This window comes from Vicia villosa, linkage group LG1 (assembly GCF_029867415.1).
Source record: "Vicia villosa cultivar HV-30 ecotype Madison, WI linkage group LG1, Vvil1.0, whole genome shotgun sequence".
Taxonomy (NCBI): domain Eukaryota; kingdom Viridiplantae; phylum Streptophyta; class Magnoliopsida; order Fabales; family Fabaceae; genus Vicia; species Vicia villosa.
Window position 1 is genome coordinate 106,798,228 of NC_081180.1, and position 18,792 is coordinate 106,817,019.

General features: G+C 31.0%; 1 protein-coding gene and 1 pseudogene across 2 annotated transcripts; one reads left to right on the forward strand and one right to left on the reverse strand.

The window, feature by feature from the left end:
- Window positions 1-257: 257 nt before the first annotated feature.
- LOC131650939 (protein FAR1-RELATED SEQUENCE 4-like) lies at window positions 258-10,423 on the forward strand (annotated as a pseudogene).
- LOC131643787 (uncharacterized) lies at window positions 10,423-18,690 on the reverse strand. 2 transcript variants are annotated; one of them, XM_058914108.1, is made up of 3 exons: window positions 18,353-18,690; window positions 15,104-16,459; window positions 10,423-10,933 (listed from the first exon to the last, which is right to left on the reverse strand). In XM_058914108.1, the coding sequence occupies exon 2, from the start codon at window positions 15,816-15,818 to the stop codon at window positions 15,105-15,107; it is 714 nt and encodes a 237-aa protein (XP_058770091.1). In that variant the 5' UTR covers window positions 15,819-16,459; window positions 18,353-18,690; the 3' UTR covers window positions 10,423-10,933; window position 15,104. The 2 variants fall into 2 exon arrangements, with proteins under 2 accessions (XP_058770091.1, XP_058770090.1); XM_058914107.1 differs by lacking the exon at window positions 18,353-18,690 and having other exon boundaries at window positions 15,104-17,395.
- Window positions 18,691-18,792: the final 102 nt, after the last annotated feature.

Sequence of the window (18,792 nt, forward strand, 5' to 3'; positions counted from 1 at the left end):
GTTTATTTGCTGATAGGTAACAACTATGCAGTTAGTGATTGGGTGTTTGGATGATACTTAATGGTTAGTAGATCTTTTTGTGGTGTATGTTTAAACATGATATGGGCTAATTAATAGCATGAAATTGTTTATAGAATGTAGTGAGATTTATGTAAATGTATGCAAGGCTGTATGATATATATGATATGAAGATGTATCAGTGGCATATTGTGGAAACTGGTTTAGTGTATGTGCATAATTGTGTATTATGATTCAATATGGTTTCTGTTGTGCAAGGTCTCGCAAGGCTTTCTAAGCTTGGAGGTTTGGAGGTTTGGTGTGTCGGAAGTCTGGGTCGGCTGAAATGAAGCTGTTGGTTTCGTTAAAACAAATTGGAGCTAAGTGGTGGACTAACTCAGTGAAAGGATGCTATTGAGAGGTTCAAGGTTAATTAGTGTGAACTGTATTTAGGTGCCAGTGTTGAAAGTTGGATTGCAGGCATAATCTAGAAGTGAACCAAACTTTAAGTCTCAATGTGATTTGGGACATGTGCTGATGCGCATCGAACTGAATTTCCTCACAGCTCCTGCTCGGTCTCCTTCTTTAGGCTTTAAGCTCCACTGGTAATTGGTTTAATTCTCTAGTTATCTCTGTTGTCCATGTTCTTGTTTTGAATTGGCAAAGTAAGCTTTATTTTTTTCATGTTGCAGGGTTATGATATCGGGAAAGATCGTTGCGGGAACCAGTTAACGTACCTATTCGTATTTAGTAAAGGTACTTTGCTGTTCTTGCTTTTGGTCGTTAATTTGTTGTTCTGATCACATACGCGTTGCTTATCTTTTACTCCTGTTTCAGTTGTCTCAATTCTCAAATATCCCAATTCTCAAAAGTCTTTCAAGTAGAAGAAAGATCTACTTCTGTTTCTGCTTTGGTATGTTAACTTTTTCTTAGAGACTTCAAATTGTTCTTAGATCTACTTCTACACTACTGGATTTAATGATGCTGTAGAACACTTGAGTTTTTTTCTTTCAATCTACTAATTTTTTTGACAAAATACTTATGTTTTTTGACTTGAATTCTCTAAACTGTTTTGATTTTGAAAGGTGTCTGCATGCAATTAGTATGGACAACTTCCGGATGCAATTTGAACTTTGGTGTTTTTAAAATTAGCACTTAATGCTATTAATGTTTGAAAACCGGTGAAGGAATATCATGATGCTAACTGGGATCTACGTGAAAAGGATGTGCTAAGATTTAGACCATACAACTCCTCACATTCAGTATGATGCTCCACATTGTATAGTGAGAGACTTAGTCTACATGTAGACTCTTTTATGTGAAATTAAGTGCTTAGAAAGTACTATTATTATATAGTTCAATATACATTTCATAAGATAATGATATTAATACTTTATACAACATGTTTATTTATGCATCAAAATTTTGATCTGTCATTAATAACTACATCTCTAAGCAAGTTTTAAAATAGGGATGACAATTCGGTCCTTATCCTATAAGTGCCCGTAAAAAATCTCTATAAAGGATAAGGAAAAAAATCTGCAAAAATAAGTACGGGTACGGACACGATTAAATACCTTATCCACGAGATGTTATGGTCTTGTTGTTTCCAGGTGTACATGTTATTACTGGGTTTGTTTTTCACTAATTATCGGATTTATTTTAATACATTTATTTATATACTTTATGATTATCGGTATGCCAATTACTTATAGTTTTACATAATTTGAAATGGAAGGTCATAAAGCTGGATGCAACTCATGGAAGTGAACCTGGAAAAACAATATCACTCTACGTTTTTGATGCGTTGATTTGTATAGATCATGAGCGATATTTGATAGAATTATGTGAGAAGTATTTGAGAAGTATGTGATTTCTTATTTTGTTGATGGCTTTTCTATTGAAAAGTTCTATCTATTCATTGTAGTTACTTATGTTTTTGTTTTATATGATTGACAAGACATTATTCAATGTTCATATGCTTGGTTTTTTATATCCTGAATTTCTTTTGTGAAGATGTATATTAATGTTGTTGTTTCAAATTTTATATTGAAGCTACAAATTTGTTTCAAGTTTAAGCAATTTTGGTGCAAATTCTGGTAAAAATCTGGTGCAAAAATGGTGAAAATCTGGTGCATATATGCTGACTCATAATAGGCAGCGCTTTGTTTTAAGTGAAAACAATTTTTATATAGGGGGAATAGACAGCGATTTTAATGAAAAGCGCTATCTAAAGTTGAGGAAAGCGCTGCCTGAAGGGGGAATAGACAGCGCTTTTAAGAGGCTTTTTCTTAAAAATTGTTTCAGAAAAGCGCTGTCTAAAGTGGGCCGTTAGCAGCACTTTTAATATAAAAGCGCTGTCTAAAGGGGGCCTTTAACAGCGCTTTATAGGTAAAAGTGTTGGCTAAAGGGTGCCTTTAGCAGCGCTTTCAAGGTGAAAAAAAGCGCTGCCTTTACCTACGGTAGCGGGGGAATAGACAGCGCTTTAAAGTGCTGCCTAAAGCCAAAAAAAGCAATGTCTTTTTCCTTGTTTGGCGTAGTGATCCTAATACATTAATGATTCAATATATCTAAAAAGTGAAATTTTGCTTATAATAAGGAATGGAGGGAGAATGAAGATGTAGTAAACAATGTAATATTCTATGTAAACAAATGTAATATTCTATGTAAACAATGTAGTTTGTAAACAAACAAACAAATTTATTAATATTATATATAAACAATGTAATTTGTATGTAAAAAAATTATTTTTCCACTAGAATTTGGTCATAAACCAAGAAGTATGTGTCACTAGTTTTGAAAATATAACAAAGTTATTGATGGGGAATGAACCAATGACTATTTCAATTTTCATCTCGGTTATTCAAAAATAGAGGGGTAAAGTGGAAAAAAAATTGATGTCCTTCGTTACTTCGCCTCTATAATTGAGGTTAAATCCCCTTCGCGTCCGATGTTAAATGTATTTTTGTAGTAGTGGCATACGGTTGATGCTACCTTCTTGAATATGTCCTATTAATTAATTAATTAATTAATTAAACTATGTAGTATAAAAATATTAACAGCAATTAGAGGTGACAATTGATAGGGTATGAAAAGGTTACTATAATACTCATCCTGTATCCACATTTAAAAAAAATATATATCGATAGTTAATCTCATACTCAAGTGAGCATCAACCTTTATATTTGTACTTATACTCGATAAGTATCTAATGCCCGTACTTATACACATTACCTCTAATAAAAAATAAATGTATTAATTAAAATATAAATTTATTCATCTTTTTGTCAAGGCAACCTAGACAAAATTTAATGGTTTAGAACTAATTTTTTTTCTTATAATGATTTTTCAATGGTTGTGTGCAGCTTGCTCAAGTTTATATGTCAATATATTTTTAAAATTAAATTTACCCATTTAACATATATCCAATCAAATTATGACTCATACACTTCAATAACAACATGCATTAAAGCTCTTAATCTTAGTCTTACACGCGGCTATTTATCGTTTTAGTAATTTAAGAGTAAAAATTTATTTTTCCATTTACACATCTCTATTTATAAGTGGCTCCACGTCATAGTAGATAATTTACTCGTCTTTTGCTCAAGGCAAGCTAGAAAAAACCTAAAAAATATCATATCATTTTAAATTATTAACAAAATCATTACAAAATTAAAAAAAATTATGGGTAGAGTACAGTTTTTTCTTATAATGATTTTTCAATGGTTGTGTGCAGTTTGCTCAAGTTTATATGTCAGTATTTTTTTTAAATCAAATTTTATGTAAACTTGAATAGTATGAATCTTTTGTTGATGAAAAATCTTTTGTCAATTGATTTAATTAAATAAAAACTGTGATATAAATTAGATAACCAGCTTGAGTGCTCAAGGTCCTGGCTCCTTGGTAGTGATGACGAGTATTTGCTTAATTAACACAAAAGAAAATGGAGAAGGTAGATTAAGAAACATTAATAGAAACATGATCTTTATTTTAAAACAAAACACGTACATAGAGGTCACACAAGCTGCTTAACAAAGAAAATCACACAAGCTGCTAGTAAACATGATTTCCATTCCTTTAAGTTTAAGGAAGGACTTTATAAATAATATATATATATATATATATATATATATATATATATATATATATATATATATATATATATATATATATATATATATATATATATATATATATATATATATATATATATATATATATATATATATATATATATATATATATATATATATATAAAAGGGCCCTTCATATATTTGGAGGATATTGACTTTCTTCTTTTATCTGCTTTTCTTTATATATATATATGTATATATATATATATATATATATATATATATATATATATATATATATATATATATTATATTATTATACATTTTATACATCTATAACAATATATAAAGAGGATACAATCTTTTGGACTGACTCTTTTTCTATACCTATTATACCCTTTATCACTAAGTTAATTACAATAAATAAGCACTTTTTTAATTTATTTTTTATCTATAATCTATAACAATATATAAAGAGGATACAATCTTTTGGACTGGCTCTTTTTCTATACCTATTATACCCTTTATCACTAAGTTAATTACAATAAATAAGCACTTTTTTAATTTATTTTTTATTAAAAAAATTAAAATAAATAAAAACAAGTTGTATACTCACAAAACTTTTGATAACCTCAAAAAAAAAACCGCTGCAAGTTATTGGGTGGTTTATTTTTCATCACACTTATAACTAATTGTTAAATTCATCCACACTTCCGTAATCAAAATCACACCATCTATTGATATAATTACATTCAATTTTTAAATTTGTTCTCCTACTGCAATGGAAATTTGTATCACGTGTCTTACCATTTCGGGCAAATTGCAACCATAATTGTATCGGTTATATCTACAAAATTTTATATTTCAGCAGCAATTTGTTTCAAGTTGTATAACTACTTTCTACATATATCACACAACCAAAATTTTAATTAAGGCCATCAATTTTTCAATTTTAATTCTATTTTTTATTTTTTATTCTAGATTTATTGCGGAAGTGTAAGAGAGGTATTTTATTTGTGAGAGAGATAGAGATAGAGATAGAGATAGAGATAGAGAAATATATTATAGTATTTTGGACAACATGCATTTACTTTTATCTTAATTTTATTTAATTTTAACAATTGTGTTTAAATAGAATTATTTTTAGTAGAAGGTTAAAAAAATTAATAAAAAATATACATGCGTTAATGCAATAAAAAAACCGAGAGACGAGCCTGTAAATAACATCGTCGCATATCAATATGAAATGCAAAATCAACAAATTATAGTTATACTATATAGGAATACATATCACAAATTTTCTATAAAATACATAATAAATTATATTCAGAATTTTGAAAAAAAAACAATAAATTATAATTTGGTGTCGTGCGCATTAAAAAAGCGGATAAACGGGCACGGGAGTGTCCGTTTAGACGCTAGTTATATATAAATGGGATAGAGAGACTTGGGCTGGCCTATTTTATTTCCTATTTTACCCTTTAAAAATATAGTTTTTTTTTCTTTTTTAAATTAGCAGTTTTTTATTTGTCAAAAAAAAATTAGCAGTTTTTTAAGCGGCAACAGTTAATTTTAATTTTTTGTTATGCAACAAATATATGTGTATAACTATCCAAGTTGGTTTTTTAAAATATTTTTTATAAATCTAAATATTGGAACCGCATAACATAACATAAGTGCAAAAGTGATGGAAACATGTTCATTCATTAATAATATACTAATGATAGTTTTCTTTTGTTCTTCTTCTTGGAAACCACATTTGTTTATGGTTTGTGAATTCTTCATTTTTATTTATCTTCTGGTCACCATCTTTAATTCCTTCTATCTCTCTCACTATATGCCCTTTTTATATTTTCTTCATTTATTTTCTAATTCTTTTACTTTTTCTTTTTCTGTCAATTCTTTTGTAGTCTTATTCTCCTATTAATCGTGGATTTTTAAACCTTTTGAATGCAAAGGTGTTTTGAAGATAATTATAAGTTTGTGTGCAATTTTCATTTTGGGTCAAGTTGATTTCAATATTTTATAGTTTATGTGTTTATGAGAAAATAAAGTATGTTTTAAGAAATGTATAATTATTTATTTATATTTAATTCTATTAAATCTTCGTAGTGAACCATAAAGTATATAAATTCTACTTTTTCTAATAGAGCATGCCAATTGTTTTGATAAAAAAAAAAGGAGAAAAGTTAATGAACATGAGTGAGATTATTGATAGCAATTTTCTTTCAACAGAAAATTAATAGTTGCAAGCTTATTAATTTCAATGTTAATAGTGAGATTTGGCATTTAGATTACTTTAATTGTGACATAAACGATGTTGTAATGGTTGTAAAATTTTCATCTAATAGCAACTCGGCCAGTACCCAATAAATAGGAAATACTCTCTCAATGTTCACCATATTCCCTTCCTTTAAATTCATTAATTATTATTTTTATAAATTTGTCTTTTTTACATTCTAAAATTTGTCTTTCCTTTATTTTCGTCAACATGACTACGCTTATCATTTTGATTGAAAGAAAGGGAGAAAAAACATTTTAGAAGAGAAAATTATTTCGTTTTGTATGCTATGAGAAAAAACATTTTAAAAGAGAAATAAACTAGAGTTGCTTAGAATTATCAAAGGAAGTAGAAAAATATAAACTTTTAAAAGTCAATTTTTAATATTTATGAAAATAGTTGATTTTAAATATTATTTTTTTCCATTTATTTATTATTTTGGAATTTCTGTTACTAACAAATGCACCACACAGAGAGAATATTAGAAAATTTACCACACAAATAATTTAAATTAAAATCAAAATTTAAAAAAAAAGTACTCGACACTTTTGTTGTTTTCTCTTTTATTCAATTGTTTTTGTATCCTATTTTAGTGAGAGGGGGAGGAGAGAGAGAGAGAGAGACCTTTGTATTATAAAATTGGTCGTGAGGAAGAAAGAGAGTGAGAGTGAGAGTGAGAGTGTGTGTGTGAGTGAGAGAGAGAGAGAGAGCCCTTTGCATTGTTATATTGGTAGGGTTGGATAGAGACGGGGAGATGGAGAAGGAGAGAGACATACACACACACAGAGAGAGAGAGAGAGAGAGAGAGAGAGAGAGAGGGGGGGGAATAGGATAGGGAGATGGAGAGGGAGGGGGAGAGAGAGTGTGTGTGAGATAGCCCTTTGCATTGTTAAATTGGTCGTGAGAGAGAGATATAGGGGTAAAGAGAAATAGAGATAGAGAGGAGGAGAGAGAGCCATTTGTATTGTTAAATTGGTCGTGAGGATTCCGTTTTTAGTTTTGATTACTCAATTTTTAGTAGTGAAATATTAAAACATATTAAAAGTTTAAATGAATCATCATTCTTCTGTTTTTTAATACAGAGCTGCTAAATAGTACGACAACTTTTTGTAAGAATTTTCACGAACACGTGTTTAATGACTTATTCCACTATTTTACATTTTAGAAAACAAATTAAATTTAATAGTTAATATAATTCTAACAGAATTAAAACCCACGTATACCACTCCCGCCACACCGCTTACGGTTTGCTTTTTTTTCCAATTTCCAGTAAACTAACATTTTTTATTCCTTCATTCTTTTGTGAAAAATTACATTTATAATTTCTCATATTCATTATTTATCCCTTTGTATTGATGAAAAGCTGCATCTTCAGCTTCTCCTAATCACCTCTGCTTTAGCTTCAATTTCAATTACTAGTAAGTATTTTATCATTACGTTTCTATTAGTAAGTATTTTATCATTACGTTTCTATTTAGTGTACTTATTTACCTGAAAGTTTTGTATAAATTTAATGATGTTCTATTTACTTAGGTGTCTTAATCAATTAACATAGTTTTTTTTTTTTGAATTTGTTGCATTAGTGCAAGAAATATTTGAAATTTGTGATGAAGTGGAAAAAAATGAAGAAACTCAAAAAGATACTGATTGTTTAGAAGTAAATGACACATATGAAAAAGATATCCCTAGTGTTGGTATGGTATTTGCTTCTGAAGATGAAGTTACTGAGTATTATAAGAACTATGCTCGACATATAGGTTTTGGAATTGCTAAAATAAGTTCAAAAAACGAAGATGATGGAAAAAATATTTTACTTTGGCATGTAGTCGAGCAAGAAAGTATGTGAGTCAGTCAAAAAATCCATTGAAGCCCAATCCTATTACAAGAACACAGTGTAAGGCGAGATTGAATGCTTGTATTCATTTAAACGGGACAGTTATAGTTTCAAGTGTTGTTATTGAGCATAATCATGAACTAAGTCCAAGCAAAGCACGATATTTTAGATCCAACAAAAATTTGGGGTCTCAGATGAGAAGAAGGTTAGAACTCAATGATCAAGCTGGAATTAATGTAAGCAGAAACTTTCGATCTTTAGTTGTTGAAGCGAATGGGTATGAGAATCTTACATTTGGAGAAAAAGACTGTAGAAACTATATAGACAAAGTAAGACGACTACGACTTGGGACAGGTGATGCAGAAGCAATACAAAAATATTTTGTCAGAAAGCAAAAGCAAAATAATCAATTTTATTATGTAATGGATGTGGATGATGAAAGTCGGTTACGTAATGTGTTTTGGGCTGATGCAAGATATAGGACTGCATATGAGTATTTTGGCGAAGTCATAACTTTTGATACCACTTACTTAACAAATAAATATGACATGCCTTTTGCTCCTTTTGTTGGAGTAAATCATCATGGTCAATCTATGTTGTTAGGTTGTGCTCTATTGTCTAATGAGGATACTAAAACTTTTACTTGGTTGTTCTCAACATGGTTAGAGTGTATGCATGGTTGTGCTCCAAATGCCATAATTACTGATCAAGATAGAGCAATGAAGAATGCAATTGAGACTGTCTTTCCGAAGGCTCGACACCGATGGTGCTTATGGCATTTAATGAAAAAAATTCAAGAAAAGTTTGGTAGATATTCCAATTATGAGTCAATTAAAACACTTTTACATGATATTGTATATGATTCTACAAGCAAAAGTGATTTTATGATGAGGTGGAAACATATGGTTGTGTATTATGAACTACACGATAATGAATGGCTGAAAGCGTTATTTGAAGAGCGGCATCGGTGGGTTCCTATATATGTTAGGGACACATTTTGGGCTGGAATGTCAACTACACAACGAAGTGAAAGTATGAACTCATTTTTTGATGGATATGTAAACTCAAAGACAACATTGAAGCAATTTGTTGAACAATACGATAATGCATTGAAAGATAAAATTGAAAAGGAGAGCATGGCTGATTTCAGATCATTTAATACAATTATTGCTTGTGTAAGTCACTTTGGCTTTGAGGTCCAATTCCAAAAAGCATTTACCAATGCAAAGTTCAAAGAATTTCAATTTGAAATTGCTTCGATGATGTATTGCCATGCATGTTTTGATAAATTGGAGGGATTAGATTCCATATTTTGCGTTACAGAGAGTAAGAAAGTGCACGACAAGATGAAAGACATTGGGTTCATGGTATTCTTCAATGAAAAAGACTTCTTGTTTAAATGCACATGTTGCTTGTTTGAATTTAAAGGTATTGTATGCAAGCACATCCTTTGTGTGCTTAAGCTCCGAGGAAAAACAGATTCAATCCCTGACAATTATATTTTGGCACGATGGAGGAAGGATGTAAATCGCAGACATACACTTATTAAATGTGGTTTAGATAATATGTCTAAAAAATCTGAATTGCAGCGTGTTGATAAAGCTTGTGATGCCTTTTATGAAGTTGCTTCAACAAAGATAAATAGTGAAGATGATTTATTGAAATTGATGAATTGGATTAAAGAATTGAAAATTGAGTTAGCGTGTAAAGAATCATCTCCTAGAACTGTAGAAGAAGATACTCCAACTCAAAACCAGACTTTTATTCTTGATCCAACAGTGACTCGAAGTAAAGGGCGTCCTCCTTTAAAAAGAAAAACTTCTAAAGTTGATCAAATTGTGAAGAAGAAGCTTGCACAAAAAAAACTAAAAAATGCAGCCAACAAAATAAAGATCAAGAAGAGGTGAGCATGAAATTTATAATGTTTACTGATATAATAGTAATAGTTGATATGTCAAATTTAAGAGTTTTTTTTTATGGTAGGGCATATCCACATCCAGAATACATGATAAAGAACCTGAAGTATTTTTCACATCTCAACTTGGTGATGGAATTGGAACACAGGAAAGCATTCAAGGAAATACTGAGTATACAAAATGGATGAATAGTTACAGTACTGTGACTAATTTAGCTCCTATTTGTCTAAATCAAAAACATCTTGATGAAATAAATCAGGTATCAAAATTTATTTTATTACTCTTTACTCTTACTTGAACATTTTTGATATAGAAACTGTAACACCCCTTTTTACCCCATAAATAATAAGCATATAATCAGAGAATAAACATGCATATAATTAAAAAGGGCGTCACATCGACGTTTTCAAAAACTAAAAAGCTTTTAAAAACCGACAACATTTATCCACAATATACAATACACCTGGTCATTTCAAAATAACACCTAAACATTTAATTTCAATTCATACAGAATATGCATTCACAACGGAAAATACTAAATACTCATGTATTTCATAAAATGATTCCTGTCCCATACCAGGATCATATGTCAATAAGTATCTCAATATAAAATAAACCATAATCATAATATTTGGCTTAAAGCCTCTCAACAACAAGTAACCAATTTAAACAAGTTCACAAGTAATAACAAAATACATAAACAATTAGAACATGAGTTCAACGTCTAAGCTACCCAGTGTTACATGACCAGAGCATCGACTCGCTACTTAATTACCAAGCAAACCCAGAAGAAACTCCGACTAGGTCACACGCAAGTTACTAATCGTCAAACCTGCATGTCGCCAAACGAGGGCAACATTAAAACAGAAGGGTGAGAATACAAACCATTATGAAGAAAGTATAATGAGATACAATGGTTAAATCAACAATTATAGGAATGCATTACACTTGCCTAATCATAAAATTAATGCTAATCATAATTCATATATATTAAGCATACACCAAGTATAAGAGTAGAATATCTCAATACTATATTCTCAATTATACACATAGCCATAATTGTCACATATCCACACGTTTAACCAATTATATATCAAAACATCACCAATTTCAATTATCACATCTCATGTACACATGACAATCACATAAATGCATATATTCAAACATCACTTAACCTCAATGTGACTCAATGCAAGACATGTGACCTATGCATGTGGTACCCAATGTGGACCCAAAGTTCCACCGCTTCCGATTCATATAGAATCTAGCCACGCTTCAGATCCGGACAAGATCAAAGCCACCAAATGTAAACATATAGTTTACCGCTTTCCGATTCACTCTAGAATCCAAGCCTCGCTTATGTTTCAAAGCAAACCACCTTTGTTTCAAGGCATCCATGATATGAATGTATGTACAATGTTAATCAAACATATGCAATTAAGATCATCTCTACCATCTTAATATTTAGCATATCACAATAATTCAACTCTATGAATTATCCACCAATTGTACACAACATTCACAACACACACACATCATTAACATATAAGAGGCCAATTAATCAATTACGATTCACACAATCCAATTAACACTAGTAACCATACTATCTCATGTTAATTCTCATTTTGCCAATCATACATGAACACACACTTTCAACATCAAGCAATTAATCATTAGAATTAATATTAACTAACTACTCACAGAGAATCAATATTAGCACAATATCATTGGCATGAAAATATATTTTTCTCAACATACATATTCAAGACAAAACACAATTACGGACAAATCCTCAAAATACCGTAATTTACCGACAAACCGAATAATTGATCCAACTTCAAATATATTTCAATCAATTAAACTCATTGCAATTAATTTAACTATTAATTAAATCAACTAATTAATAATTACACTTCATTAGTTCCAATTTACTATTTCATTTTCTATTACAAAACCAACATTTTAATATAAAAATATATTTAAATCCACACTATTTCGGTCGATTCGTAAATATCGAATTTTCAACAAAATAACACCATCATGTTAATCTACTAATTAAACTTAGCTACGACGTAAATTTTCATCAAATTCCGGATAACTAATTATACCGTTTAATTCCGCTATTCGGTTAAACGGGACTATTTTGTATTTTATTTTGTTTTCTAACCGCTACTGTAACAATTATATTTCATTTCTAAACTAGTTTCATTTCATTATAGTGGTTCCCTTTCTACAATATATACCTTGATATATTATCTAACAGAGCATATATATGAAACCGAAGCAAACAGCATAACAGCAAGAAATGAAATGAGATATCAGAAAAATGAATATATTATGGCTAAGTTGGGATATTTCATTTCATTATATGTATCATTATATGTATATAATATATGTTCATCATGTAGTGTTAGTGTTATGAAACAATAAAACAAAACAACATTTATATATGAAACAGCCAGGAAAAACAATCTCACGGAATCATAAACGAAATGAGAATATGCTGCTTGGGTGTCTAATGTCGACCATCCCAGCACTAGCGCCGACCGGCAATGCATACCCACCACTATTTTTCTCTTATTTTCTTTATTCACAGAGTTCCCTATTATTTTTCTAATACCCATTACCAAATCAATTTCTATTTCCTACACAATAATCTAATCATGGTAATCTACCCATTAACCGAATCATACTAACTCATAATAATAAGAATTCTCCCCCTTACCTCTTCAATGTCTCCTCCAAACCCTAGCTCCTCTTTGTTCTTCCTCTTTCTCTTTTCCCTTTTTCTTTTCTTCTTTTCTTTCTCTGTCTCTCTCTATCCGAAAATGAAAAGGAAAAAGAAAGAAAATGTGGCACTACCTCATTCTAACTCTTACCATCATATGTTATATGGGCCTAAATATAACACCCCCTATCTACTCCTAACATCAATAAATAAGCCCAATATAATATATTCTATTTATTATTTCTATTTAGTGACTAAATCAAATAACACCAATAATTAAATAGACACAAATATACACATCAAGTTAATTAATATACATCAATTAACACACTAAATTAATTAATATAGTTAATTATTATACTATCTAACAATCAATTAATTAATTAACACACCAAACAAGTCAAATAAAATAGTGAAATAAATACTGATAAAATCCTCTAATAACTCAATGTCTCATATTTTCGGTCAAATCTAAGTTACTCGAAAAATTCCCAAAACGCTAAATATTAACTCATTAATATTTCTAATACTAAAAATATTAAAATTTTCGATTAAATATCGATCCGCTATCCCGAACTAATACCGACTAAATCGTCCCAAAAAGCGAAAATTTCAATAAACATTACAAATGACTAAATTAAGAAATAATTATTAAAAACACTAAATAATATAATTACTAATATAATTACTAATATAATTAATAAAAATATTAATAAAAAATCGGGATGTTACAACTCTCCCCCACTTAGAATATTTTCGTCCTCGAAAATTCAGTCGAAACAACCATCTCAACACCAAAACCACATCCACTCTCTCTCTCGATTCATACGATACAAAACGTTGTACACTTACGACCACGCAAAGCTTCAAAAGATGTCACTCCAATACTCGAATGGAATACCTTGCAAACACACTGTTCTCTCGATGTCAAACTTAGCAAGTCTTTGTATCCGATAATCCATCCTCACGGAATAAAATAAGCGCATCTCGTCAACCTATCCACAATGACCCAAATCGCCTCACAGTTACTCGATGTCCTTCATCCAAGATTCTCTTATTCAAATCTGAAACATCAGAAATATAAGCTTGATCACGACATCTCATAACTCCGTTCTTCTCAATCCGAAATTATCACCTTTTTCTTGATTAATCAATGTCATCTCATCAACTAATACCAAATCCAATTTTGACTCTCTCTAATCTCGTCAAGAATACTACAAGTAAGTTTCAACATACCAAGTTAACACACGAAGACGTCGCTTCACAACCAAACTCAACTCTCTAAATCGTTCCAACGATTTCCAATTCTTGAATTCTCAACATAACTTATAAAATTATTTCCTACTCAATGCATCGGCCACAACCTTCGCTTTTCCAGGGTGATAATTCAGACCAAAAATTAGAATCCTTCGAAATTCTACTCGTCTTGTTTACCTCATATTCAACTCTTGTGATCACTCAACACATCAAACCTTGATCCAAACAAATAATGCCTCTTAAGTTCCAAAACAAACACAATGGAAAACAACTCCAATGCATACATCGAATAATTCTTCTCATGAACTTAAAATTACCTTGGATCATAAACTACCTCTTGGCGATGTTTGCATCAATACACTTCAGCTCAAAATCACAAACCTAAAGAAACTCTCTTCCTTTAACCAAAGCTCACATTCAGAAAACTTCGCATATAACCTCTTCTCTTTCAACATCGATAACATAATCCTTAATGTTCGGAATGTCCATCGTCACTCTTAGAATCAAAACATCCTCAAAACATTATCTTATAAAACCTTCTTTCTTCTTATTCGACAAAACATGTACGACTCTATGACTATACACTCAAACAATTGAACCTTTTCTCAAACAAATCCTCAAATTGACTCTTCAACTTCTCCTTAGTCGCTTTACACGCTACCAAATTAGTAAGACAAGTCTATCTCGTTCAATACGATATCGTCTCCTATCAACAATAGATTAAGGGTGATCAAGTCCTCAATTTGTCAATAGACAGTCGACAATCATAATGAAACATAAACCTCCATTACTAAACTACAATATCGTCCCTCCAAAACTTGTACTAAATCAATTCTAAAATCTCTACCAAAGATGCTCAACGGATAATTCAACACACAAAGAAGTAGGACAAAACTCAAAGCAAGTGTATCAATAACCATACTTCTACGTATACAGATAAAGCAAGATCCAAACTCGCAGCATAATCCAAAGAAATAAAAGAAAGAATCGCATCATTATCAATAATAAAATACGTACCTCAGATTAGCTTTTCCTTAGCAGTGGCCTCAGCACCAGACAACGCAAACATTTTTCCTTTTGCTTGCTCCTTCTTTGGCTTGTCACACATGACACAATTGTGTCCTTGCTCACCACAACTGTAGCAAATCCTACTCGAACCAATTCCACAATCAACCGTTTTGTGACCCATATCGCCACACCTGTAGTACTTAATCGAAGTAGAATCTCCTCCCCCACTTGGCTTCTTGCTAAAACCAGATTGTTTCATCATGTCATCATGCGATTTCTCACGGAACTGTTCTCCTCCTCGTTTCAACTGTAGAAATCTCACTTCTTTCTTTCCACGCACATCTTCTGGACAATAGTTTCCCAAAAATGCATCACGGAAAAGAGTCCAAGTAACTTCAATACCTTCTCTTTCAAATCTCCGCACAGTATTACTCCACCAACCGTCAGCTTCTTTTGTCAGCATGTGAGTACCAAACTGTACCTTCTGTACATTAGTACAACTCACGACTTGAAAGGTCTTCTCGATTTCTCTTATCCATGCATGCGCTTTGTCCGGTCCATACCCTCCTTCAAAGATCGGCGGGTTGCACCTTCGAAAGTCCCCAAAAGCACAGAATTCATCCCTTCCTCCATAACCGACATTCTCTTGCGGCGCTTGTCCAATCGCACCAGTCCACCTCATCATTGCCTCAACATTAATGTCAACATTCCTTCCCGCAGCCATCGTCCTAAACAACCAAACAACCAGACAAAACAGTATCGATCGTGTCAGATACACGAGTCAAATACAACAGGATAAAAGACATTAATAACCTTGACCAACTGGTCGACCATGCTCTGATACCACTAATGTAACACCCCTTTTTACCCCATAAATAATAAGCATATAATCAGAGAATAAACATGCATATAATTAAAAAGGGCGTCACATCGACGTTTTCAAAAACTAAAAAGCTTTTAAAAACCGACAACATTTATCCACAATATACAATACACCTGGTCATTTCAAAATAACACCTAAACATTTAATTTCAATTCATACAGAATATGCATTCACAACGGAAAATACTAAATACTCATGTATTTCATAAAATGATTCCTGTCCCATACCAGGATCATATGTCAATAAGTATCTCAATATAAAATAAACCATAATCATAATATTTGGCTTAAAGCCTCTCAACAACAAGTAACCAATTTAAACAAGTTCACAAGTAATAACAAAATACATAAACAATTAGAACATGAGTTCAACGTCTAAGCTACCCAGTGTTACATGACCAGAGCATCGACTCGCTACTTAATTACCAAGCAAACCCAGAAGAAACTCCGACTAGGTCACACGCAAGTTACTAATCGTCAAACCTGCATGTCGCCAAACGAGGGCAACATTAAAACAGAAGGGTGAGAATACAAACCATTATGAAGAAAGTATAATGAGATACAATGGTTAAATCAACAATTATAGGAATGCATTACACTTGCCTAATCATAAAATTAATGCTAATCATAATTCATATATATTAAGCATACACCAAGTATAAGAGTAGAATATCTCAATACTATATTCTCAATTATACACATAGCCATAATTGTCACATATCCACACGTTTAACCAATTATATATCAAAACATCACCAATTTCAATTATCACATCTCATGTACACATGACAATCACATAAATGCATATATTCAAACATCACTTAACCTCAATGTGACTCAATGCAAGACATGTGACCTATGCATGTGGTACCCAATGTGGACCCAAAGTTCCACCGCTTCCGATTCATATAGAATCTAGCCACGCTTCAGATCCGGACAAGATCAAAGCCACCAAATGTAAACATATAGTTTACCGCTTTCCGATTCACTCTAGAATCCAAGCCTCGCTTATGTTTCAAAGCAAACCACCTTTGTTTCAAGGCATCCATGATATGAATGTATGTACAATGTTAATCAAACATATGCAATTAAGATCATCTCTACCATCTTAATATTTAGCATATCACAATAATTCAACTCTATGAATTATCCACCAATTGTACACAACATTCACAACACACACACATCATTAACATATAAGAGGCCAATTAATCAATTACGATTCACACAATCCAATTAACACTAGTAACCATACTATCTCATGTTAATTCTCATTTTGCCAATCATACATGAACACACACTTTCAACATCAAGCAATTAATCATTAGAATTAATATTAACTAACTACTCACAGAGAATCAATATTAGCACAATATCATTGGCATGAAAATATATTTTTCTCAACATACATATTCAAGACAAAACACAATTACGGACAAATCCTCAAAATACCGTAATTTACCGACAAACCGAATAATTGATCCAACTTCAAATATATTTCAATCAATTAAACTCATTGCAATTAATTTAACTATTAATTAAATCAACTAATTAATAATTACACTTCATTAGTTCCAATTTACTATTTCATTTTCTATTACAAAACCAACATTTTAATATAAAAATATATTTAAATCCACACTATTTCGGTCGATTCGTAAATATCGAATTTTCAACAAAATAACACCATCATGTTAATCTACTAATTAAACTTAGCTACGACGTAAATTTTCATCAAATTCCGGATAACTAATTATACCGTTTAATTCCGCTATTCGGTTAAACGGGACTATTTTGTATTTTATTTTGTTTTCTAACCGCTACTGTAACAATTATATTTCATTTCTAAACTAGTTTCATTTCATTATAGTGGTTCCCTTTCTACAATATATACCTTGATATATTATCTAACAGAGCATATATATGAAACCGAAGCAAACAGCATAACAGCAAGAAATGAAATGAGATATCAGAAAAATGAATATATTATGGCTAAGTTGGGATATTTCATTTCATTATATGTATCATTATATGTATATAATATATGTTCATCATGTAGTGTTAGTGTTATGAAACAATAAAACAAAACAACATTTATATATGAAACAGCCAGGAAAAACAATCTCACGGAATCATAAACGAAATGAGAATATGCTGCTTGGGTGTCTAATGTCGACCATCCCAGCACTAGCGCCGACCGGCAATGCATACCCACCACTATTTTTCTCTTATTTTCTTTATTCACAGAGTTCCCTATTATTTTTCTAATACCCATTACCAAATCAATTTCTATTTCCTACACAATAATCTAATCATGGTAATCTACCCATTAACCGAATCATACTAACTCATAATAATAAGAATTCTCCCCCTTACCTCTTCAATGTCTCCTCCAAACCCTAGCTCCTCTTTGTTCTTCCTCTTTCTCTTTTCCCTTTTTCTTTTCTTCTTTTCTTTCTCTGTCTCTCTCTATCCGAAAATGAAAAGGAAAAAGAAAGAAAATGTGGCACTACCTCATTCTAACTCTTACCATCATATGTTATATGGGCCTAAATATAACACCCCCTATCTACTCCTAACATCAATAAATAAGCCCAATATAATATATTCTATTTATTATTTCTATTTAGTGACTAAATCAAATAACACCAATAATTAAATAGACACAAATATACACATCAAGTTAATTAATATACATCAATTAACACACTAAATTAATTAATATAGTTAATTATTATACTATCTAACAATCAATTAATTAATTAACACACCAAACAAGTCAAATAAAATAGTGAAATAAATACTGATAAAATCCT